Raw genomic sequence first — 25,311 nt, 5'->3', positions numbered from 1 at the left:
ATGAGATGACGGTTTGATCGGCACCATGATTTTTTGATCGCTTGCAATTTTTTGTGATGTAACACAGTTTTTATTTTTACAGTGTTCATCTGAGGGGTTAGGTCATGTGGTATTGTTATAGAGCAGGTTGTTACGGATGCGGCGATTCCTAATATGTATACTTTTTTATATACTTAAGTTTTACAGAATAACAGCATTTTTTAAAACAAAAAAATCATGTTTTAGTGTAGTCTGAGAGCCATAGTTTTATTATTTTTTGGGCGATTGTCTTAGTTAGGGTATCATTTTTTGCTGGATGAGATGACGGTTAGATTGGTACTATTTTGGGGGGCACACCCCTTTTTGATCGCTTGGTGTTGCACTTTAAGTGATGTAAGGTGACAAAAAAAACGTTTATTTAGCACAGTTTTGATTTTATTTTTTTGACGGTGTTTATTTGAGTTGTTAGGTCATGTGATATTTTTAAAGAGCCTGTCGATACAGACACGGCAATACCTAATTTGTCAACTTTTCTTTTTTTCCCTATATTTTACAATTTTTTTCAACTGTATTTTGGGAAAAGGACGCTTTTTTTACTTGAAACTTTAAATTTTTTTGTAAAACTTAATTTTTTGTACCACTCTGGGACTTTAACTTTTGGGGTTCTGATCCCCTTTACAATGCATCACAATACTTCTGTATTGTGATGCATTGCCTAAGGAAGGCATCAAACTTTCCTCCCTGCCATCGGGTCCCCGTCACAGCAGCACAGGGACCCGATGGAACTGAGATCCCTGCACAGACATCTCACGTGCCGCTGTCACCGCTGACTGCAGCACATCAAGGATTAATGCACCGGCATTGATAATTTCACCGATGCCGGTGCATGCAGCAGGGGTCCGGCTATCAGTGACTGCCAGACCCCAGACGCAGATCGGGCACGCGCATATCCTGCACCCGCCCGATCACAGCGCCGTACATGTACGGTGCGGGTCCTCTACGAGTTAATTTCTTCATATGTGGGCTGAATAAACAAGCTGTAGCTAGATGTGCTTGTGCATACATTGAAACAATACTGCTCCAGAAGGACTCTTTCAGTGAAAATTACAATAGTTTTGAGTCCCTTATCTCTACTTTAGGACTCATGCACACGACCGTATGTATTTTGCGGTCCGCAAAACACTGATCCGCAAAAATTACAGATGACGTCAATGTGATATCCATATTGCATCTGTTTTTTTTTTTTGGTGAATCAATTGTAACAATGCCTATGCTTGTCCACAAAACGGACAAAAATAGGACATGATCTATCTTTTTTTTCGGAAGGGCCATGTGGACATACGGAAACGGAATGCATAAGGAGTCATTTCCATTTTTTTGCTGCATAGTGAATGGCCGTCAAAAAAAACGGAACGGACACATGAGGAGGATTCGAAAACATTTACATGACAATGCTCTACAGACACCCATGATTATATTACACGGACTACCGACATTGTAGAGGGTCATAGCATTACCAGGACTACAGCAGGTCGACCCGCACTCGAAATATCTGAGACACCTTTATAAAGTTTCTTCATTTCTTTTCTAAAACAAAAATGAAAATGTCAGGAGGGATTTTCCTGAATGACCACAAAACAATATTATACAGCACATATCCAGGGACAATAACATTTCTACTTGTGGACACTGCCAAGTTAGCCTAGGGAGTCTTATAGGCCAAGCAATGCTATCTGGGAAAAAGAAAAGACTAAGGGTCCATTCACACGTCCGTTTTTTCTTTCCTGATCTGTTCCGTTTTTTGCGGAACAGATCAGGACCAGATCAGGACCCATTCATTTTCAATGGGTCCTGGAAAAAATCGGACAGCACAATGTGTGCTGTCCGTTTCCGTTGTTCCGTTCCGCATGTCCGTTTAAATATAAAACATGTCCTATTATGTTCCTGAAAAATCAGATCCTGGTACAATGCAAAGTCAATGGTTCCGCAAAAAACGGAAGACATTCGGATGTCATTCCGTATGTCTTCCGTTTTTTGCGGAATCCGTTCCTGGAAACACATAGCAAATATTTTTTTTATTTTTATTTTTTCAAAGAAATCCAAACAACTTTATTTGATTATTGAAATGTATACATGTTTCCGTTTTTTGCGGATCCGCAAAAAACGGATGACATACGGAAACATTTTCAGGAACAACGGATCCGCAAAAAACAGACCGAAATTCGGATTATAGAAAAATACTGACGTGTGAATGTAGCCTTAAGGCCCCATGCACACGGCCGTTGTTCACGGCCGTGTGCGGGCCGTGGAACCGCGGCCTGGATCCCTTCCTGTGAGCTGGAGCGCACGGCGTCACTGGTTGCTATGACGCCGTGCACTCCCTGCTGCCGCCGCAATACAGTACTACACTGGTATGATCTATACCAGTGTATTACTGTACTGTGCCGGCAGCAGGGGGCGCACGGCGTCATAGCAACCAGTGACGCCGTGCGCTCCAGCTCACAGGAAGGGATCCAGGCCGCGGTTCCACGGCCCGCACACGGCCGTGAACAACGGCCGTGTGCATGGGGCCTAAGGGTAGCCATCCAACAGGAGGCACCAGGGAGCCAAATTTTGTTCTCCTGGATAAGATCTTTCTCCCAGGAAGCATTGCCTGGCTTATAAGACTCCCTACGCCAACTTGGTGGTCATTGCAAAGAGAAATTTTATTCTCCAAGACCCACGTCAAAGGCCTATCACCAAGTCCACCAGTACCCAGCTCTACACTAACGAGGGGGAAAAATCTTCAAACAGCTGCTTGCAGATGGCCTGTCGTTTTGGTCTAAAGTAGAACTGGCTTAGTTGCCCATAGCAACCAATCAGATTCCACTTTTCATTTTTGACCTCTTTTGGCAAATGAAAGGTGGAATCTGATTGGTTGCTATGGGCAATTAAGCCAGTGTTCCTGTATACCAGCTATAATAAATATCCCCCTCTGATTTTGGCTAATATTCCCAAGTCATTGGCCTACAAAACATTTACTAATCTGCTCCTAGGTTTTGGTGTCAATTGTGTCAAAATGTGCAAAGTTGTGTCACTATTGTGTCATCTAGGTTTAGAGAAATTATATGTGCCTGGAAAGATAAGGGATGTGGCTTTATATGCCTAATACGCAACACAATTGAGCCACAATTCTGGCATAAAATGTTGTCTCAATATGAGCCACACACCAAATTTATCAACAATTCTGACCCTGGTACATGTCTGTGTAAGCTGATGCCATCTATAGGATTCGTAGAGCTGCCACATTGGTCCACAGCGTTTTTAAAGGCTCAGACATTAGGTGGCACTATAGAGCCAGCTTTTGTCCTCCTGTAGAATATATTTATGTGGTGTACATACCAATTACCGTATTCTGTTATAGTTTATTGTGTTTTCATGTAATTTATTATTAATCCTATTTTCATTTGCTATGTAAAGTGATATTTAGTGCTTCAGAAATAAATTATTTTATTGTTTGGGTGTTTTTTTTTTTTTTAAAGGGGTTCTGCAGTTCTTTTAAACTGATGATCTATCCTCTGGATAGATCATCAGCATCTGATCGGCAGGGGTCCGACACCCGGGACCCCCGCTGATCAGCTTTTGGAGAATCAGCGGCGCTGCAGGAGCGCCGCGGCCTTCTCTCAGTTTCTGTCAGGCCCACTGATGTCACGACTAGTATCACTGGCCTGCGCGGGGCTAAGCTCTGTTCACTTGAATGGAGCTTAGCCCCCCTAGGCCAGTGATATTAGTTGTGACGTCACTGGGCCTGCGCTAAACAGCGAGAAGGCCGCGACACTACTGCCAGCGCCGCTGCCTTCTCGAACAGCTGATTTTTTTTGGTAATGCCAAAGAAACAATTTGCCAATATTGCAAATCGAATATTGATCCTGCTTATTAATATTCAAACATCATCCAGCACAGCACCAATTATACATATGGCTACCAATATCTGGCATGTTTATATTAAAGCGAGAAGCATCAATAATAGTGATCGCAGGCAGAAAACAATGATACCTGTAGCTTGACAGCACATGCAGGACATAGATAACACTTGTAAAAGCAGACGGAAAGGTCGAATAAAACCAGCAATCTGTAAAAATACAAAGAAAAGAATACAATTCCCACAACTAATGGCACAACCAGAAACACAGCAAATGGAGCATATTTAGGCACAACTAATGTCTAACCTCTTAGCAATAGTAATACCCCTTTAGTCTGGTTGAAAATGGAGAGGTTAACCGTTCTCAGTATCCAGCTGTCCAGGCCTTTCACAGCTTTTGGCGAGACAAATAAATCTACAAGGACAAACTGAGAGAAATCTGATTTGTTATACAGAATAGAACATGAGCCACTCAGCCGAAAGTTGAGTACAGAGTGCCGCCCTCTTATCTGCAACATCTTCCCCCTTCTTTACCATAGTCTACTGAAATTCTTGTGCTACCCTTTATTACAGTCTTCTATTCTGGCCATTCTTACACGGTGACATTTATTTACCAGCAATATAGATAGGCAAAGGTTGTATGTAACATACATTGTACAAACAGATCAAACCGAGCACCGCCGTCACTATCATCCTGGTGGGAAATTTAAAATGTGTATCCCATGCATAAATCCTCCATCTTTGACAAGGTTTCTGGTCATTTCTATAGTGAAAAGAAAGAAGATATATGTGAGGGCAACAAGACTTGGAGATGTATAAATAAAAACATGAGGCCAGATTTCATTATGTTCTAATGCTGTGTTCCTCAATTCCAGTCCTCAGGGACTACCTGCCAGTCATGTTTTCAGGATTTCCTTTTGTATTGAGCAGGTGATATGGTTAGTGTCAATGCATCAGGACTTACCTCAGGTATTCATTCTGTGAGATCTTCTCAAATTATGACCAACGGGTGGGTCCTGAGGACTGGAGTTAAAGGGGTTGTCTCACTTCAGTAAGCTACATTTATCATGTAGAGAAAGTTAATAAAAGGCACTTACTAATATATTGTTATTATCCATATTGCCTCCTTTGCTGGCTGGAGTCATTTTTCTATTATATTACACACATTGCTTGTTTCCATGGTTATGACCACCCTGCAATCCATCAGTGGTGGTCGTGCTTTGGTGGCCGGACTGAGGGAGCACCCATAGGCTGGTGCTTTTTCCTATAGTGTGGAGGCCCAACCACCACTGATGGATTGCAGGGTGGTCATAACCATGGAGACAAGCAGTGTATACTGTGATGGAAAAATGAATCCACCCAGGCCCAGCAAAGGAGAAAATATACATTAGTAAGTGCCTTGTATTAACTTTCTCTACATCATAAATGCTATTTGCTGAAGTGAGACAACCCTTTTAAGGAACCCTGGTCTAATGTGAAACTGGACAACTATTCATACATATTAACCAGATGCTACAGAATTTTAGGGTAGGTCAAATATTGTCATAGACTTTGCCTTTAAAATGTCACAGTTGATGACTCGCAGCATGTTGGTAGTAAAATACACAACCTTTTTTGTTGCTTTTGAGAAATGACTATAAAAGTAGGTGTTTTGTCCAGTGGCCGGAAGGGGTTTGCTCAAAGTTTAGACCACTGATGTTTTAAAATTAGGGCAACTAGTCGTTTAGCTGCTCACTTCTGGCTTTTCCTTATCTGGCCCAACTTCATTGACAGATCTCAAACTTTGGCCAGTTTCACACGTAAAACACTCCGTGTCAGAGCAGTATTTCACTCCTGTGATATGAACTCACCACCTGACCTCAGATCTACTGAACTTTACTCACTTAATTCTATTGTGTACAATTTAGTACAGCCACGGTCAGACTGGAATTCACAGCATTATAAATCATTTTAATGCAGTGAATTCATGTCAGAGGAGCAGTGTTCAGCTTGGGAAACGCTGCTCACACACAGAGTGCGCTTGCCAGACTTAATACGCTTGTGTCAAAATGGCCTTTAGGCCTATAGAGCAAGATCTGTCAATCGAGAAGAGACAGAGGGGAGCCACCCTCATCATAGATGGGGATTCTTTACTGTAAGAGCAATGCGACTACAGAATTCTCTGCCATAAAAAGTTGTGATGGTTGGTTCAGTGAACAAGTTCAAGAGGGGCCTGGATGCATTTCTTGAAAAATATAAAATATTATACTTTATGGGTTATAGATTTATAGGGGGAGTTTGTCTTCCTCTGGATCAACACCATAGAATTATAGGTTGAACTTGATAGACTTTCAACCTTATCAACCATGTAACTATGACCATCAGAAGATTATTTTGACGCTAGTTGAGAATATTATCTAGCTTTTACTAGGCTTACTGTAAGCACACTCACATTTCAGGAGCAGATTTTAGGACATTTCTGACATAGTTGGTCAAGTGTTGAGGTAAAAGAGGCTCCTCTTCCTCCTGCAATTTACAAACCACATTGTATAAAATCTGATATAAGCAAAGTGGGGAGGGAGTAGCACTACCAAAGGCAAGACTCTATTTCTTTCGAAATACCTTTCTCTCCAACTGTCTGTACAGAGATAGCGCTGCTATTATCAACAGTTGTAGAAATCTCCCCATGAGAAATAGGCAGCAAGCTAGAGATGGGACTGGTGTGAAGATGAGTATGACTGAGGCCTACAGAGGAGATAACGCTAGGTGTTTAATGAATCATTATGAAGTGCATGCAATAAAAGTTAAGTTCTATGTTACAGCTTAATGTCTAATCTGATAATAAAATATTCCTTCTGTAGGACAGCTGCATTGTGGCTATGGAGACATTACTTTGGCGGATACAACTAGATATTGTATTTGTTGCATAAAGAATGGAGAAAACTCACATGAGCTAGTTTTTGACATTGAAGAATATTCGCCAGTTGTACACAAAACCTGTGAAGAGTTTAGTATAATGCATTAGTTTTCTCTTTGTGTTACAGGAATGGTAGGCACACATAAACTTTAGTAGGACCTACATGTACATAGTAAGGCCCCTTTCACACGAGCGAGTTTTCCGCATGGGCGCAATGCATGACGTGAACGCATTGCACCCGCACTGAATCCGGACCCATTCATTTCTATGGGGCTGTGCACACGTGTGCGTTGCGTGAAAATCGCAGCATGTTCTATATTCTGAGTTTTTCACGCAACGCAGGCCCCATAGAATGGGGCTGCGTGAAAATCGCAAGCAAGTGCGGATGCGGTGCGATTTTCATGCACGGTTGCTAGGAGAAAATCGGGATGGGAACCTGATTATTATTATTTTCCCTTATAACATGGTTATAAGGGAAAATAATAGCATTCTTAATACAGAATGCTTAGTACAATAGGGCTGGAGGGGTTAAAAGAGAAGCTGGGCTGCGCGATCAAGTGGATTAAGGTGAGTTATATAATTTTTTTTAACCCCTCCAGCGCTATTGTACTATGCATTCTGTATTAAGAATGCTATTATTTTCCCTTATAACCATGTTATAAGGGAAAATAATAAAATCTACACAACACCTAACCCAAACCCGAACTTCTGTCAAGAAGTCCGGGTTCGGGTCTGGGTACCAAACATGCCGATTTTTCTCACGCGCGTGCAAAACGCATTACAATGTTTTGCACCCGCGCGGAAAAAACGCAAACTTGGAACGCAATCGCAGTGAAAACTGACTTGTTTTAGTGTCAAAATCTCACCATTTTCCCTGAACGCATCCGCTCCCAATCCGCAACACCCGTGTGAAAGGGGCCTAAGGGTTCATGCACACGACCGGATTTTCCATCTGTGTCTGATCCACATTTTTTTGGGACAACACACTGACCCATTAATTTCTATGGGTTCACAAAAAACTGATGTAATTTGTGTGCTGTCTGCAAACATATGTCCGTTCTGTAGTCTTATTCTTGTCCTTATTGCGGACGAGAATAGTCATTTACGAGAATAGTAATACAGATCACACTGTGTAATAGCGATCTGCCGCTGGCACACCGCCCAAATGTTAGCTGGCCAAATATTAGCTGCTATGGTAGATATTTTTGTCACTTACCAACAGAGCGAGTAGCAAAATCCTAGGGCTGAACCTATTAATCTGTGGTCTGTAGATAAGCAGGCAAAGAAAGGATAATAATCCAGCCCAACCTCCAGTGCAGACAGAAGATAGACTAGAGCTAAGCAGAAACGCATTATTACGTGAGGCTGAAAACAATCCACTATACTATAGACATATACATAAGTGATACTGACTATTCTAATAGAGTCTTAAGCTCATACATTATACTGTACTTATTTTTAGATAAGTTATTTATTTTTGCAGTGGGTTGGGTATCTTCCAAGCTATATTATGCCCAAGGGCTACAAGAAATACACATACCTTTGGCCCAGGTTGGTGCAACAAAGTTAAAGTAATTGGAATATTCATCGAAGAACAAGAGAAAAACAGTTGTAGCTGTAGCTCCACATGCGGCACCGTAAGACCATCTGTTTGAGTAACTGCTTATGAAATTCACAGGCCTAAAACACAGAGGACACTTGCAAGACATCATCCTTTTCTAATAACCCTTTAATACACACTGACATCTATGAATAACAGAAGGGTCAACAAGACTTACACAACAATGCCAAATCTCTTGCCCAGTGGTATCTTTTCCATCGTTTTTTCATGTTTTGCTTGTCGTTGTAGATAGGATAATATAAGTGTAATTAAAACCTAAAAAGCATAAACATATTATAGAAGTCTTTTTATATCTATATTCAGTATATACTTATTGACAAAAAAAATAACGCACAAAGGAGTTGTTAAATGGAATGAAACTTTATACTGTATGTGTGAATGTAATGATGAGATATTTAAGTGATTACAATATTAGTGCAAAAGGATAAGTTTATTAGAGAAAAATGTACAATTGATAGAAAGCTCCAGTACCCTGTTGGGCTGCCTCTTGTCTGGATATAAGATGAGATACAGTTGGACATGGAGTCATACAGCTTCTTTGCTCACACGTGTTGCATCTGGCTCTGTAGATCCTGCACACTCGTAAGTTGCTGAAGCTGGTGTCCCAGCCAGTCTTATAAATGCTGCATTGCAGATAAATCGGGCTACTGGGCAGACCAAGGAAGTGTTGCAATCTGAAGGAGACATTTCTGTGAAACCCTTGCTGTGTGTGGACAAGCATTATCCTGCTGAAGAAATGCCAACTGGAAGCCCTGCCATGAGATGAACACATGTGGTTGCAAGATTTCCTGCACATACAGTATCACTGAGCTGCTAGTGTCCCTCATATCACCACTAGGGGTGACCCACTGTCATATGTGATGGCTCCACAGATCATCACACCAGCAGTTGGACAGTGTGTTGCCCCACAGGAAAGGCAGGATTGAAGCACTCACCACAAGACCTCTGTATTCTAACCTGACCATCATGGGATCCCAAATAGAACCTGGATTCATTGCTAAAGATGATGCAGTCTGGGGGCGGAGTCTGGCCGCTGAAGTGGATGGGTGTGTGAAGCTTCAGCTTCTCCGCACCTAAGCGCTTAAGACCAGATTAGCAGCAGTGACTGGATCCAATATGGTCAAATACGGCAGGGAGAGAGGGATCGACCCTCTAGACACACCAAAAAAGCAAAAATGCCAGCAGGACTTGCAGCGCTTCCTCAAAAAGAAAGACACACAGGCATCGAGTATCAGCACGAAGATAGCGGAGGCAGTGGCGTGAACTGAGGAGGGAGAAAAGTCGGAAGCTGACAGCACACAAGGAGCAGAGACGGAGGCTCAAGACTGTTCGCCGGTGTCTAAATCCTTTTTAACCAAGGTACTGGGACAAGCGTTAGAGTGGGCAATAAGACCTGTCCTCACACAGCTGTCGGACATTAAAACTGAGCTCATGCAAATAGGGCACAGAGTAGAGGCCTTAGAGACCACAGTACAGGAGGTTGTAACACAGTCTGCAGGAATGGCGGAATATATGGAGATGCATACAACGGAGCTCGACAGAGCGATGATAATGATAGAGGATCAGGAAAATCGCAGCAGGAGTCGTAACATACGTATAAAAGGGTTGCCAGAGTTGTTGGGCCAAGAGGCTGCTTTGGTGATAATGATAGAACATATCCACAGAGCTCTCGGGCCACCGCCAAAACCATCTGAAAGACCTAGAGATGTGGTGTGCAGCATTTTATCGTTTGTGGACACTACACATATTTTATCTACGGCCAGAGAGAGAGGCCAGCTTACTTACGCAGGAGCAGACATAGCCATATATCATTTATTGCGCCTTCCTTGTTGGCAAAACGACGTATCATGAAGCCGCTGCTAGAAGGCCCTAAGAGCGCAAAGAATATCATACTTGTGGCTATATCCCTTTGGTGTCTCCATCCTTAAGAATGGAAAGAGGATAGCAATTCATACACCGGATTACCTAGAAAATGCCTGGTGAGTTCTGGGAATTCAACCTATTGAGATACCTACTTGGATGCCAGTAGTGCAACTGGCTACACTGCCTAAGCTACCACGTGTTGTGCCCTGGAGAAAAATGGGTGTGAGGTTTCTCTCCTCTCTTTCCTCCCTCCCTTTTAATCTCCCCTCTTTTCCATCTTACCTTCCTCCCAGCTCCTTCCCTCTGCCCCCCCCCCCCCCACCATATTTTAAGGATGAACTAGGTCACTTTATGACAGTTATCTGAGGGTCTGGTCGATACACTTGGGGTAAGCGACTAGGCGAGGAATACTTGACAATACCACTATACCCCTCCCTGTGCGGTTAGATACTTACCCTAGGTGGAGATTATCCCCCTCCTGTTGGATTTCAAGCCTTGCACCTATAGGGGTTTTTGACCAGACAAATTAATGATAGGCGATACCGGCTAGATAGGTAGAACAAGTCCTTTATATCAGCAGAAGAGATCCTAGCCGGGCTGCAGCTAATCTTTTCTGTATAAGACTATGTCTTGGTCTTTTCTTAGTTTTTTACTGTTACTGTTTTCGTTATTTTCCCCCCTCCCTTTAATTGCTGAAACTCCTTTATCTTTCCACTCTATCTATACCCACTTTATTTCATACACTTGAACCAATTCCCTTTCCCCCATACCTCATCCCTATTTGAAAAACCTTTCTTCTTCGCAATAACCAGTTCCTCCTATCGTTCAAGTAAATTGAACAACCACTGGTAAACTATGAGTAATATTAAGATTACCACATTTAATGTGAAGGGGGTGAATTCCCCCTGCAAACGTAGGCAGGTGATGCTTACTTTGCGCAAGATGCATTTCCAAATAATGTTCATGCAGGAAACTCATTTTTTCATCAAGGAAGGATACCAAAGCTACCAGCCCATCCATATAAACAATGGCTCCATAGCACACATCCCTCATTGGCCTCCAAAGGGGTATCCATAGCAATACACCATACTGTTCCATTCGTGTTGAAACAGCAGCTATCAGATGCTGAAGGAAGAATGCTGGCACTGAAAGGTGAATTAGCTTCTCGTAAATTCACACTAGTCAATTTATCTGCTCCAAATACTTCCACGGTACAGTGGTTGTTAAAAACTTTGGATACAGTCCAATGCTTTGCTGAGGGGCCCATAATTCTGGGGGCAGACCTCAAATTAGTATTAAACCCGTTGATAGACTCATTAACTGCTAAGTCACATATCGCACAAAAACATATTGGTAGGCTGCAGAGGAAACTCCATGACCTACACCTGGTTGATGTGTGGAGGTATCTCAACGACTCAACCCAACTGTAAAAGACTTCTCGTTTTACTCCAATCCACATAGTTCTTACCAGAGGTTGGATTGTGTTCTAACATCTGCTTCTCTCCTGCCTCTTTTTAGCGCCGCTGAAATAGGAAGTATCACCATCTCGGACCATGCTCTGTGTACTGCGACTCTCACCCTGGCCTCTCTACCTAGATGGGATTGGAATTGGAGACTCAATGAATCTCTATTGAATAACAAGCAACATTTTGAACAGGTTAGAACTCAGTTAGAGGTTTACTTTGAATCTAACTCTCCTGCACACAGCACACACCCAATAATTTGGGAGGCCTATAAGGCTTACGTTAGAGGTATCTTCATATCTCTGGGCTCCAAAGTAAAAAAAGACCAGCAGAAGGCTATAGATTTGCTCCTGGCACAGATAGCCACTGTGGAAAACTAAACAAACTCAGGCTCCAACTATGCAAGCTCCTATCACAGAAGTCTGCAAAGCAGATATTATATTTTCAACATAAAATCTATGCACATGGCAATAAAGGAGGGAAGTTAATGTCCTCACTGCTAGAAATGTGAAATTTATATCCAAAGTTAAAGGGACAGAAGGCACCATACAAAATTAAACTCCAACTATAGCTAAAGCCTTCCAGGAATTTTATGCAGCACTATATAACCTTAATAAAAAAGAAAGTCAGGACCAGAAGATTCTTAGACAAGAGCTATCACCTGACATGGCGTCCTACCTAACCAACCTAATTACACCTGCTGAAGTGCGGCAGATAATACAGTTTCCCCCCCGGGTAAAAGCGCAGGACCAGACGGTCATCCTTTACTTTACTATAAGAAATTCCAGGAAATCCTTATCCCCAGATTTACAGATATATAGAATGCATTATTACAAAGAGACGTGCTCCCCAGGCAAACCCAGGAATCGTTTGTGACGTTAATACATAAGGAGGGCAAAGACCCACAAAATTGTGGTAGCTATAGGCAAATATCCCTTTTAAATCTAGATCTGAAGATTTGGGCAAAAATACTTGCTGTTAGATTAGGCTAAATATTGCCTTCTCTGATAGGATGTGAACAATTGGGTTTTGTTAAGGGTAGGGAAGGGAGGGACAACTCCCATAAGATTTTTCACTCCATTCATCTGGCACATACGAGGAAGATGTCACTGGTCTTATTGGGTATAGACGCGGAAAAGGCGTTCGATAGAGTCAACTGTGACTTCATGAGATCGACCCTGAGAATGTTTGCTATCCCTGTCCCCTTTATACGAGCGGTATTCTCCCTATATGGACAACCACATGCCAGGCTGAAGGTGAATGGCACACTCTCCCCGACATTTGACATCACAAACGGGACCAGGCAGGGGTTCCCCCTGTCCCTATCCCTGTTTATTCTAGTAGCGGAGACTCTTATTCAATCGGTAAGAGAAGCTGGTGAAATCTCAGGGATTAGGTAAGGGAAAAGAGAGCTGGAGTGCACAGCATTCGTGGATGACTTACTGTACCTGGTGATGAACCCGGGGGAGGGGTTGGGCTTCTTGGAAAAGGAGATAGAGGAATTTAGCAAGATCTTAGACTTTAAAGTAAACCCCACCAAGTCAGAGATACTGAATATCACTTTACCTGAGATACAGGTGACCAGGTTGAAAACCCTTTTGCCCTTTAATTGGTCAACGGGTCCCATAAAATATCTAGGGATACAGATCCCAAGATGTCTTGATGATCTATATAAATACAACTATTCACCCCTTCTAGAGGATATCAAACAGCTATTACAGAAATATAATATGCCATTCTTGTTGTGGATGGTTAGGAAGAATGCTCTCAAGGCATATGTGGTGCCTAAAATTCTATACATACTGCAAATGGTCCCCATACACATGCCATCAAAGTCCTTCCTAGATATAAAAAGGATGTTCTCCCTATGGAATGGAAAAAGGCCCCGTATCTCTTCTCATATAATATTTTGATCAGGCGCAGGGTCCCTGCAGCAGGGAGAGGGGGTGACTGGGACTTCCAGACGTGGCCACACACTACCAAGCCATACAATTAAATAGATGGCTGGAACTGGTGGAACCAAAGAGACAAACTGATGTTAAGAAAATCTGTGAATATAGCGTAGGTCCGTTATTTTAGAGCCATCTATGACTACCACATAAAAATCTACACAAGGCGATAGAACTGGATCCTATGCTCAAAGGAGTATGCGAAATGTGGAGAGCCCTGGGTAGTGATCTTGCCCCATTCCCATCCCCCTTGATGCCAGGCAACATTCTCTCAGAGTTGTTGGGACTCACAATATAAGGCTTTGCTGAAATATGGACACCTCTATCAAGAATTAGGGCGGGGGAACTAATAACGGAGACAGAAAAGTTTTTGAAAGAGGGGATCCCTGAACCAATAAGATTGTCGCCAGCATTCTTCTTGGCAGAAGCCCCTGTGTGCAGGGGAGTGAGCGATAAATATGTATTTCAGAGACCTCTGGCTGAGTTTGAGAAATGGGTGACTACACCAATAATCCCTCTTGTACATCGTCTTATTATCTTTTGGGAGACACCTATGTCATTTCCTGTCAAAAAATTACTTGCTGGTTGAATAAAAGTAACTTTAAGTCAAAATTTGCCAGGGGTATGAATAATTATGGGCAGCACTGTATCACATGTCACATGCTTACTGTGTCAATATGTTTTTGGAATGGATAAAATGTAAAATAAAGAAAGATGATGCATTCTGTAGCAGTCCAGGTTTTTTCGTTCATGACACTACTGCAAACAATGGTGAGGGTGACTGGCTGTCAATGGCAGGACATGTAATGGGCACTGTGACACCAAATTTCCTTCTGCTTAATGCCTGGAAATGCAGAGGCAGTTGTGTGTAACGAAAGTCCCACCTGTGTTTGGATGGTGGACATTTAAAGTGTGGGAGCTGCTTGTGCTTGTTAATGGATTAAACTTGTGGTCTGTCTGGGCCGTCTGGAGCCTCTTCACCATATATGCATTACTTTACGTAACCACTGCTCCCAACACCTCCTACCAGTTAGGTCATAACGGCCTAGATGGCAGGCAATTTTTTGAAACCATCCTACTTCTCTCCGTCCAATGAAGACCACACCTGTAATCATTTACATATCTGCCTGAGAAATATCTGCATGCCAGGTTTTGCAGCAATCTAACATGCTACAGTGGAGCAGCTCGCCACCCAAAAATTAATAAGGGGACCACCAAATGTGCATGTAAAACAACAGTTCAGCAAACTCTGTTGCATTTGGTGATCCGAAGCAGACGGATGGCACCTCTGCTAACAAAGTTGCATTGCCAGTATTGGAAGTGGACCTCGCTGATTGGCAAAAGGTTGCCTTTTAGAATGTCACGTTTTCTGCTTTATTGAACGGGAGAAAGTTGGCATGTCAGGCAAGAAACATCAGAGAACAAACACCCTGCAGCCATCGCTAGAAAAATCCAAGCTGGTGGTGGCAGTGTTATTGTCTGGGGAATGTTTTTGTGGAATTTCTGGTCCTACTCATCCATGTGGAAAGGCACATTCAACCGATTTGGGTATAAATCCATCCTTGCAGATCATGTACACCCATAAATACTAATTGTCTGCCCTGGACTGGATTGGATCTTCTAGCAAAACAATTCAACATGTCACACAGCTAGAAATGTCAGACATTGGATGGAAGAGCATGACCAAGACTCTCAAGTATTACCCTGGCCCCCTAATTCCCCAGACTTGAACCCAATTGAGCATCTGTCGGACCACCTCGATCATTGTGTTTGCTCTATGGATCTTCCCCAACATGCCTTCTAGCAGCTGTGGGATACACTGTGGTCACCATGGCTCCAGATACCTGTGACAACCTACCAGGACCTTACTGAGTCACCCCCAGCCCGTCTATCTGCTGTCCGTGCTGCACATTGAGGCGACTATATATGAGACAGGAAACCGGACAGTACTCCAGATAAAAATAAGTGATTTATTCACCCATGTGGTGTAGACAACGTTTCAGCTTATACAAAGAGCCTTGAAAAATGTGACTCAACTGTGTGTGTGATTGTGTAATATATACAGTTGTGCTCAATATAATAGCGGTGTGTTTAAAAAAGTGAATAAAGCTCAAAATCCTTCTAATAGCTTTTATTTCCATGCACACAAATGCATTGGGAACACTACACATTCTATTCCAAATCAAAACATGAAGATAAATATATTAAATTTGTGTTGTTCCTCTAAAAAGAAATTGAAGAAAAGTGAATATTAGACGGTTCAAAAAAAAATAGCAGTGTTTGTATTCTTCTTTACAAACTCAAGCATTCACTATATAAACTGAAAAATGTTTGAAGATTTTGCTTTCCTTTGAATCACTTAACTAATATTTAGTTGTATAACCACTGTTTCTGAGAACTGCTGGACATCTGTGTTGCATGGAGTCAACCAACTTCTGGCACCTGTGAGCAGGTATTCCAGCCCAGGATGATTGGACTACATTCCACAGTTCTTTATATCTTGGTTTTGCCTCAGAAACTGCATTTTTGATGTCACCCCACAAGTTTTCTATTTGATTAAGATCCGGGGATTGGGCTGGCCACTCCATAACGTCAATCTTGTTGGTCTGGAACCAAGATGTTGCACATTTACTGGTGTGTTTGGGTTTGTTGTCTTGTTGGAACACCCATTTCAAGGGCATTTCCTCTTCAGCATAAGGCAGCATGACCTCTTCAAGTATTCTGATGTATTCAAACTGATCCATGATCCCTGGTATGCGATAAATAGGCCCAACACCGTAGTATGAGAAACATCCCCATATCATGATGCTTGCGCCACCATGCTTCACAGTGTACTGTGGCTTAAATTCAGTGTTTGGGGGTCGTCTGGCAAACTGTCTCCAGCCACTAGACCCAAAAAGAACAATCTTACTTTCATCAGTCCACAAAATGTCTCTTTAGGCCGGTCAATGTGCTCTTTGGCAAATTGTAACCTCTTCAGCATATGTATTTTTTTCAACAGTGGGACTTTGCGGGGGCTTCTTGCAGATAGCTTGGCTTCTCATAGGCATCTTCTAATTGTAACAGTACTCGCAGGTAACTTTAGACCTTCTTTGATCTTACTGGAGCTGATTGTTGGCTGAGTCCTTGCCATTTTGGCTATTCTTTTATCTAATCGAATGGTAGTTTTTTGCTTTCTTCCACGTCTTTTTAGGTTTTGGTTGCCATTTTAAAGCATTTGCGATCATTTTAGCTGAGCAGCCTATCATTTTCTGCACTTCTTTATATGTTTTCCCCTCTCCAATCAACTTTTTAATCAAGGTACGCTGTTCTTCTGAACAATGTCTGGAACAACCCATTTTTCTCAGAATTTCAGAGAGAAATGCACTGTAACCAGCATGTACAACATTTGTTGCCTTCCTTCCTTAAATAAGGGCAATATTTGCCACCTGTTTTTCTAATAATGAATGACCTCACTCATTGAACTCTATACTGCTATTATTTTAAACATGCACCTTTCAATTAGTGATTCAATTACACAGAATCAGCAGCATGCATGTCATGACTGTTGGGTCTGTTGGATTTCTATTACTCTACTACACCGGCTAGTAAATAATTTGCTATGTAGAAATATAATTTCTACCAAAAACAGTGATTGATCAGGTTAGTGATGTCTGACTGCTATTATTTTGAACACAACTGTGTATATACACATATATATATATGCTTGTGCCACCTTTGGGTGAATAAACCTTTTTTCATTGAAGATTCAACTGGAGTGCAGTCCGATCTCTTTGTTCTATATATATATATATATATATATATATATATATATATATACAAACATATACATATATACTGTACATACATATTTATCTGTATATATTTAATTTCCATATCTATGACTGGAAGAGAACAAGGTATCAGATTAGAATATCTAACTTTCCATAAAGAATTAGGTTAAATGATGAGGTATGATACCAATTAGCATTTTACAAATAAACAATCGTATATTGTGTATGATATAGGGGTTGTGCAATAATTAATGTAAAAAAAAATGAATATCAGACATCATTTAGTACATGACAATTTATTTCTAACAAAGCCAGAACCAGCCCTGTACCTCACATGGTTCCAGAGATCTCCCCATTAATTGCTCCAGTTACTTTGCTATATTTATTTCAAGCTGGAATTTTAGGGAGTGTGTCCTTTCTGTTGCAACTCCATCCCTGTAACTGTCACAGCTATTAGATACAGCTGGTGGCAGTTATAGGATGGAAGTGAGCATGTGTGTCCATCTCAGCAAAAGTTAGGATTTCGAACTTTACTCTGTTTTCCCTTAGTCGTACTAGCAGCATAACAATGGGGTAATTCTGGCCCTGTGAACTGGTAGAGCAGAGAAATGTCATTAATTAACTAATTAATAACCCCCATCCCATTCAATATAAAGGGAACTAACATTCCACCCACAGTATGTAATTATAAAGTAAAGAAATAAAAATATGGAGGGAAGGTAGGTAAGTATCTTAATAATACTCAGAAAGGAAGGTAGTGTATGGCTCAAAGGCTAAATGAGCCTGAAGTTTGCTAAGCCTCTTAGCTGAGGTGGAGGCCAGTAGAAATGCAACCTTCTCCAGAGGTTCAAATGGATGGGTGCATAGGCCCATAAGTACCAAAGAGAGATATCCAATTGTTATACTGGCTTCAAGGCTATAGGTCTTAATCTAAAGGCCCCTTTAAGAAACCTTTTAATTTTTGAAGGTTCTTAAGAAAAAGAAATCTGCCTAGAAACGCAGACATAGCTGGCACTTGACCCTAAGGGTAAAAACACTCAGTCCCTTGTCTAAATCTCCCTGTAGGAACTCCACTATATTATTTAGGGACAGATATAAGCCATTCAATACTCTTCCCGGACACCAAGCCAGAAAAATCTTTTTAATTCTAGCATATGCTTTTTTGGGTTGAGTTTGTTCTAGATTTGACTAAGGTGCTTCTGAGAGTCCTCTAGATTGTAATAGGGGCTGCTGATAGGACAAAAGGGATGCTTTTATAAGATTCTAGCTAATTGTATCCACCATTTGTGATTATTCCTAAATACCATGTTCTATGTTCATCTAATTGTTTTCAGTTCAAGGTGATCCTATGGGTTAGAGAACCTGGAATGCAGCAGAGCATGTGACACAATGGCTTCTCAAGTTGACTTACCGCAGGGATCAGAGAATAGTGGACAAAGAGGTCCATTCGAATAGATTTGTAGCAAGCAGATGATGTTTCATTGTTGGCGTCATTGGAGGTGGTCAAGCTTAAGGAGGAATTGAACAACATGTATTAAAAAGGACTATTAATATTAATATTGTATTTTTAGAGCATTATGACCTTAAAACAGAAATAAAAAAGATAAGCTTAAAATGTCTAAAACCTAGTGGGTGTCAGGGTGGATTTATTCAAATCATTTGTATGTGGTTTATAATTTATTTTATTTTGTATATGAAAAAAATCTTTAAAAAATAACATTCATATCTCTTGTACATGTCCCAGCAGTGAAGCAGCACAAAACTACACTGCTAATGCCCTGCAACAGCCACTAATAGGTGACCTCGTTTTCTTTTAGAAAAAATAAATAAATACAAATTCTTGAATTGTTGTTATGGAAAACCATGTTGTGATTTTATTATGAGCTTATTTATTCTGTTTTAATGGAAAATGCTACAAATATGTGAGTGCAGAAAAATATTATGCATCTAGGTTTACAGAAAGTTCCTGCTCCTTGTCTGAAAATAAGCATGGCTTAACTGAAAAGGGATGTGGCTTTGCTGTGTTTTACACCAGAATTGTTCCAAGTTTCTGGCATAACATGATTTCTCTAAGTAAGCCAAGCAATAGTTTGTATTTCATAGGTTTAGTAAAACTAGTGCCTTTTTGCCTCATCCACTCTGAGTTCCTTGGTCTTGTCCAGTATTTCATCTTTCTCCTCCGTATCACTATTCCAAGTGCTACCCACCACAAAGTCAGATAAAGTAGAACTGCTACACCCTCTTTCTTTTGACCTGTCACCACTCCCGATTTGTCTGTTTTAGTGAACAGTTACGTTCCCTATAATACACTCACCGACAAAAAATAAACAACTCACCTACATATAAATGTCAGTTATGCCTCAGGCAGATATGTAAATGATTTCAAGGGTGGTCTTTATAGGCACTGGATCCTGCCACAAGAGGGCGTAAAAGTGCTTCCCCAGCTGCCCTATAAAAAGGATCTCAGAGACTACTTTTGGGTAGTGTACTTCTTGGTGAGAGACTGCTTGCTAGACAGGCCTCTTAAATGCACTCAAAGACATTTTGATCAGTTGACAGGTGTTGCGTGAGGTGCATCAATGGACTGAGATAAGCGGGAAAGTTGTTTTGACAATTTGTCTGACCTCAATGTTACGAGATGTTGGGAGCTGTGGTTATGTGAGGGCTCGCACATATGGTGAACAGGCTCCAGATGGTCCAGACAGACTACCAGTAGAGAGAATCGTTTGATCCTCTGACAAGCACAAGCATCCCAACGTTTCATTGTTCACCATCTAGACACAGGTGGCATCTTCATTACACACCCCTGTCTCTGCCTGGACCATTTCCAGGTGCTTAGTGGAACGAAACTTGGTGTCACAGAGCCCATTCGTGTCCTGCTGTTGACAGCCATCTTTGCCGCGGTGTCATGAACATGAATCCTGGACTGCTATCCTCTTTAGCAATGAATCCAGGTTCTGTTTGGGATCCAACGACAGTCAGGTATTAGTATGAAAGTCTCATGGTGAGCGCTTCAATCCTGCCTTTGCTGTGGAGCGACACACTGCCCCAACTGCTGGTTTGCTGATCTGGGGAGCCATCTCATACGACAGTGGGTCATCCATAGTAATGATATGAGGGGCACTAACAGATCATCAATATGTGCAGGACATCCTGCAGCCACATGTGTTGTCTCTCCTGGCAGGGCTTCCAAGTGGCATTTTTCAGTAAGGGTTTATCCCAGGAAAGTCTCCACCTCATTGCAACACTTTCTTGGCTGCCCAGTCACCATATTTATCACCAATCAAGCAATTGCTTCAGCAATCTATGAGTGTGCAGGATCTACAGCTCCAGCTGTAACATCTGTGGGCAAATGTGCTGCAGGATACCATACAGAACCTGTATGCCTCCATGTCCAACCATATCTAATCTTCTATCCAGGACTAGAGTCGGCCCAACAGGGAACTAGAGCCTACTTCCAATTGTACAGTTTTTCCCAATACACGTATTCTTTCACTCTAATATTGAAATGACTTACATATATCCTCATTATAAATACACATATGAAGTTCCATTTGGAGCACCTTTTCTTGGAACTTTGCATTGCATTGTTCCACTGTTATTCCTCCTAGAAACCTATAATTAACTTGACAACTGGGTATTACGAGTTGTGGTTGTGTAACTACTTCTGGTAACAGGACCAGACTGTGCCCATTTCATAAAGGAATGATAACCAGTTTAATTTTACATTTCCAGCAGAAATATCAAAGGCACGGGATAACACAAAGTGATGAGAAAAGGTGATCCAGAGTTCTTATTGTATGGGGAAAACGAGCATTTACTAAAACAGACACGTTATTAGTGGTAATAGGTCCTCTAACTTTTGCACAAGAGAACTAAAACTAGTAAATGGTTGCACTTGCCATGTGTGTGACTCGCTACAGGCAAATCTGGGCAACTCCTACCTTTGCCTATTGATTTTTATGTAAATCTTACAACTGGGAGACCTGTTTACTCACCTCTAGTAGTGAAGTCTCTGGATATTTATTTGTACACTTAATACTACTCTTCCATAGTGTAACCATCTTACTGTATTATGTTCAGACAAGAACATTGCCTCCCATCAGTTCTCCTCATACATTCATTATTGCCCACACAAGCGTGCAACAGAAATCCGCCACTGTCCTACAATTTACAGAGAGAACGTCTTCTGATGGGCTTTAATGCAGGATATTGCTAGTAAACAGGGTAATTAACTTTACATAAAAGTTCATGCTAGAGAAAAAAGAATGGGTTTCTAGTAACGACACCCACATGACGCAGCGACTGCTTTTATGGCTTTTCTGGTTGTTTATCTGCATGGCAATCTACCGTATCTTAACTGTTTTAATACCATAGAGAATGAGAAAGCAGCAATCATTTTTATACAAATTTTAGACATCCATGGTTGAGAACATTGAACATATTTAGAAGAATATTAGTAAAGGCAATAAATTACACCATCCATGCTTCATAATGTGAAATTAATGTATCACAGTGTTTTGCAGAAAACGGAATAGAAATCTTTCCTGTGTATGAAAAATTAGAAATTATGGACAAGACGTCTACAAGTAAGGCTACTTTCACACTGGCGTTTTGGTTTCCGTTTGTCAGATCCGTTTCAGGGCTCTCACAAGCGGTCCAAAACGGATCAGTTTAGCCCCAATGCATTCTGAATGGAAAAGGATCACTCAGAATGCATCAGTTTGCCTCCGTTCCGTCTCCGTTCCACTCTGGATGCAGACACCTAAACGCTGCTTGCAGTTTTGGTGTCCGTCTGACGAAACGGAGCCAAACGGATCCGTCCTGACACACAATGTAGGTCAATGGGGACAGATCAGTTTTTTTATGACACAATAGAAATCTTGGCTATATTCAGATAATAAAACTGTCTGCATCCGTTCAGAACTGATCCGTTTGTATTATCTTTAACATAGCGAAGACGGATCCATCTTGAACACCATTGAAAGTCAATGGAGGACGGATCCATTTTCTATTGTGCCAGATTGTGTCATAGAAAACGGATACGTCCCCCTTGACTTACATTGTGTGTCAGAACGGATCCATTTGGCTCCGTTTCGTCAGACGGACGCCTCCAAAGTGGAATAGAGACAGAACAGAGGCAAACTGATGCATTCTGAGCAGATCCTTTTCCATTCAGAATGCATTAGGGCAAAACTGATCCGTTTTCGACCGCTTGTGAGAGCCCTGAACGGATCTCACCAACGGTAAACCAAAACGGCAGTGTGAAAGTAGACTAACATATGACTTTAACATGACTCTAAAGGGTAGAATCTATGTCATATATAACTTCAACTCTCACCATGCCCTGCTGTGGGCTGTATGCTGTCCAGGCATGCTGGGAGTTGTAGTTTTGCAACAGCTGGAGGGCCGCAGGTTGAGCATCCCTGATATATAAGATCTTCTAAACCAGGGATCAGCAACCTTCGGCACTCCAGATGCTGTGAAACTACAACTCCCAGCATGCAAACATGATCAACTGGTCTTCTAACTCCCATAGAAGTGAATGAAAGGAGTTGTAGTTTCTGAACAGCTGGAGTGTGGGAGGTTGCCGCTCCCTGTTCTACACAAAGGATCCACATTGTAGAGCTAGACAAACAAAGCCATCAAACTTCGTGAACATGAAGGACATTTGCAACGTCTCACTACAGAGTAGCGGTACACTGCAAAATGCAAAAGAATGTATTTTGGCGTCAAGAACTTGGACTCTGACTTGCACCTCAAAACTTTCAACATCAAGGGCACCTCAACTACTATCAAGCAGAAGAACCCCAGAATCAAAGTGTGCCCTGAAGGGAAGAACAGAGCACCCTTCCAATCACTGCACAAGCCCAGGAACATTGGAACCATGAGAACTACTACTACCATCTGACCACACACTCGTACATGCCCCTGCATCACGCTGCACATTTTGCACCTACAGTAAGCGGACTATGTTATTCTATGAACCCCAAAAGTATTGCTTTGGCTGCTACAGCTATAGTTACACCCATGGCACTATGATATATAATGGAGGAATGAACATGTATGTGACTGATCATTAGTATTCTGTGCATCCTACTGGGGGAGAGCGTTTAAAAATGAGTGCATATAAAAGCAGCAATGTGTCTTTCCCACAGTATCAAATTAGATCCCAGGTCTTCCTAAGACATGAAATGATTAGGTATAACAGAAGAGGTGCTGTCCATATATGAGATAGGGCTCATGCACACGAATATATGTGTTCCGTTCCGTGCATTGGGGCCACAATTTGCGGTCCCCAATGCACGGAGAACGTTCGTGAAGCCTCCGGGACGGATCCAGACCCATTCAACTTGAACGGGTCTGCATCCCTCCGTTCCGGACATGTTCTATCTTTTTGTGGAACGGAAGTAGGGAAAGGAACCCCACAGAAGCACTCCATAGTGCTTCCGTGGGGTCCGTTCCACATCTCCGGATTTGCGGACCCATTAAAGTGAATGGGTCCGCATCCGTGATGCGGAAGGCACACGGAACGGTGCCCGTTTATTGTGGATCCGCATATGCAGTCCGCAATACGGAAAAAAGGAACCCATACATTCGTGTGCATGAGCCCTTAGGCAGATGCCACGCTTAGGCTTTGCTCAGATTTCTATCAGGAGCCACTGTAAGGAGATTCTATCATATATGATGGAAAGAAAATGCTACACACTGCACTATTGGCAAGTACTTTCTGTATCGTTTTCAAGGTATTTTGAATAGTCGTATAACTTCTCTTTATACAAGAAAATGACGTGCATCAAATTTATCATCCAGGTTGAGCCACTTAGTTTGCACCATCTATATAGCATTAGTAAATCTGCCCCAATAAGAACATGTAACAGAATCACAATCTAACTGCATGGAATTTACTGTGTGGTCACTATCCTATGGGTTCTGCCAGACGGTCACATTTTTTATGCAGTTTTTAAAGCCAAAACCAGAAGTGGACCAAAAGAGGAGAGAAAGTATTAAGTGCAGAAACTACTTTGTTCTGGCTTCAAAAACTGTAGGAAAAACCTCAACCTGTGGCAGCACCCTAAATCCAGCATAAAATAATACATCAATAAAGTGTTGGCACTTTTTATATAATACAAGGAAGCATGTCATCTTCAGGGCTGGATCTAACAAGACAGCAAAAAGTGCTAACAAATTGCTAACGTAGGCCACATAATATCTCAGTATGTTCTGTGATTAATGCTGAACACATGGAATAAGGACATGTATCTTCCGTAAGACGGTCCAGCTTTGAGGGCATATGAAGCACACTATGGCATGTTCCTGAAGTTCTTACTCAAGAAAACATATTTATAGTAAATGTAATATCTGCAGGTTCCATCACAATGACATTGTCATTCAATGAGCTCGTCTCACCTTTCATAGGCAGGAACAGACTCCATGGGTCTCCGGCTGCTGCTGCACTAATGGGTCATAAGGTGTGCCTGCAATATACTTTCATCCAGGTGAAAAGTAAGAGAGGGAATGTGTTATCAGCCGGAAAGGAAACATTTCCAGAATGATTTGTTAAAACGTGCCCACACCGGGTGACACTCATTACATATGCCGTAACAAGGGAAAATGGAGGACGGACCCATTCAAGTTAATGGGTCCGTCAAAAAAAACGGATGCACAAATGGTATGTCGTCCGTGTCTGTTTTTTTCTTTCTACAAGACCTTGGTGCAATAAAATTACACTTTTCATTAACCTTCCTTTTTTTCCCCGTCAAACAAAAAAAAAGGAAGACACAAGGAAACACAACTGAAGCAAAATCGGACACAGACCACTAAAGCCAAATCACTGACATTGAAAAAACACTGTCGTGTGCATGA

The 25,311-nt window shown here is 41.7% G+C and overlaps 1 protein-coding gene across 1 annotated transcript in view; it reads right to left on the bottom strand.

Annotated features, from left to right (window-relative positions):
* Positions 1–24,922, bottom strand: part of LOC122925765 (stimulated by retinoic acid gene 6 protein-like) — a 33,057-nt gene extending 8,135 nt beyond the window's left edge. The window contains exons 1-12 of the mRNA XM_044277114.1: positions 24,856–24,922; positions 18,857–18,953; positions 8,555–8,652; positions 8,317–8,456; positions 7,993–8,113; positions 6,808–6,856; positions 6,482–6,604; positions 6,312–6,385; positions 4,532–4,643; positions 4,188–4,308; positions 4,015–4,090; positions 1,497–1,566 (exon numbers count right to left, since the gene is read on the bottom strand). Coding sequence (XP_044133049.1) covers positions 1,497–1,566; positions 4,015–4,090; positions 4,188–4,308; positions 4,532–4,643; positions 6,312–6,385; positions 6,482–6,604; positions 6,808–6,856; positions 7,993–8,113; positions 8,317–8,456; positions 8,555–8,652; positions 18,857–18,953; positions 24,856–24,881 — 1,107 coding nt within the window. The 5' untranslated portion in view covers positions 24,882–24,922. The remainder of the gene's footprint in view (positions 1–1,496; positions 1,567–4,014; positions 4,091–4,187; positions 4,309–4,531; positions 4,644–6,311; positions 6,386–6,481; positions 6,605–6,807; positions 6,857–7,992; positions 8,114–8,316; positions 8,457–8,554; positions 8,653–18,856; positions 18,954–24,855) is intronic.
* Positions 24,923–25,311: the final 389 nt, after the last annotated feature.

The sequence above is a fragment of the Bufo gargarizans genome, chromosome 2 (genome assembly GCF_014858855.1).
Source record: "Bufo gargarizans isolate SCDJY-AF-19 chromosome 2, ASM1485885v1, whole genome shotgun sequence".
NCBI classification, from domain to species: domain Eukaryota; kingdom Metazoa; phylum Chordata; class Amphibia; order Anura; family Bufonidae; genus Bufo; species Bufo gargarizans.
The sequence above is the reverse complement of the archived record's forward strand: the minus strand, read 5'-3'. Positions and strand labels throughout refer to the sequence as shown.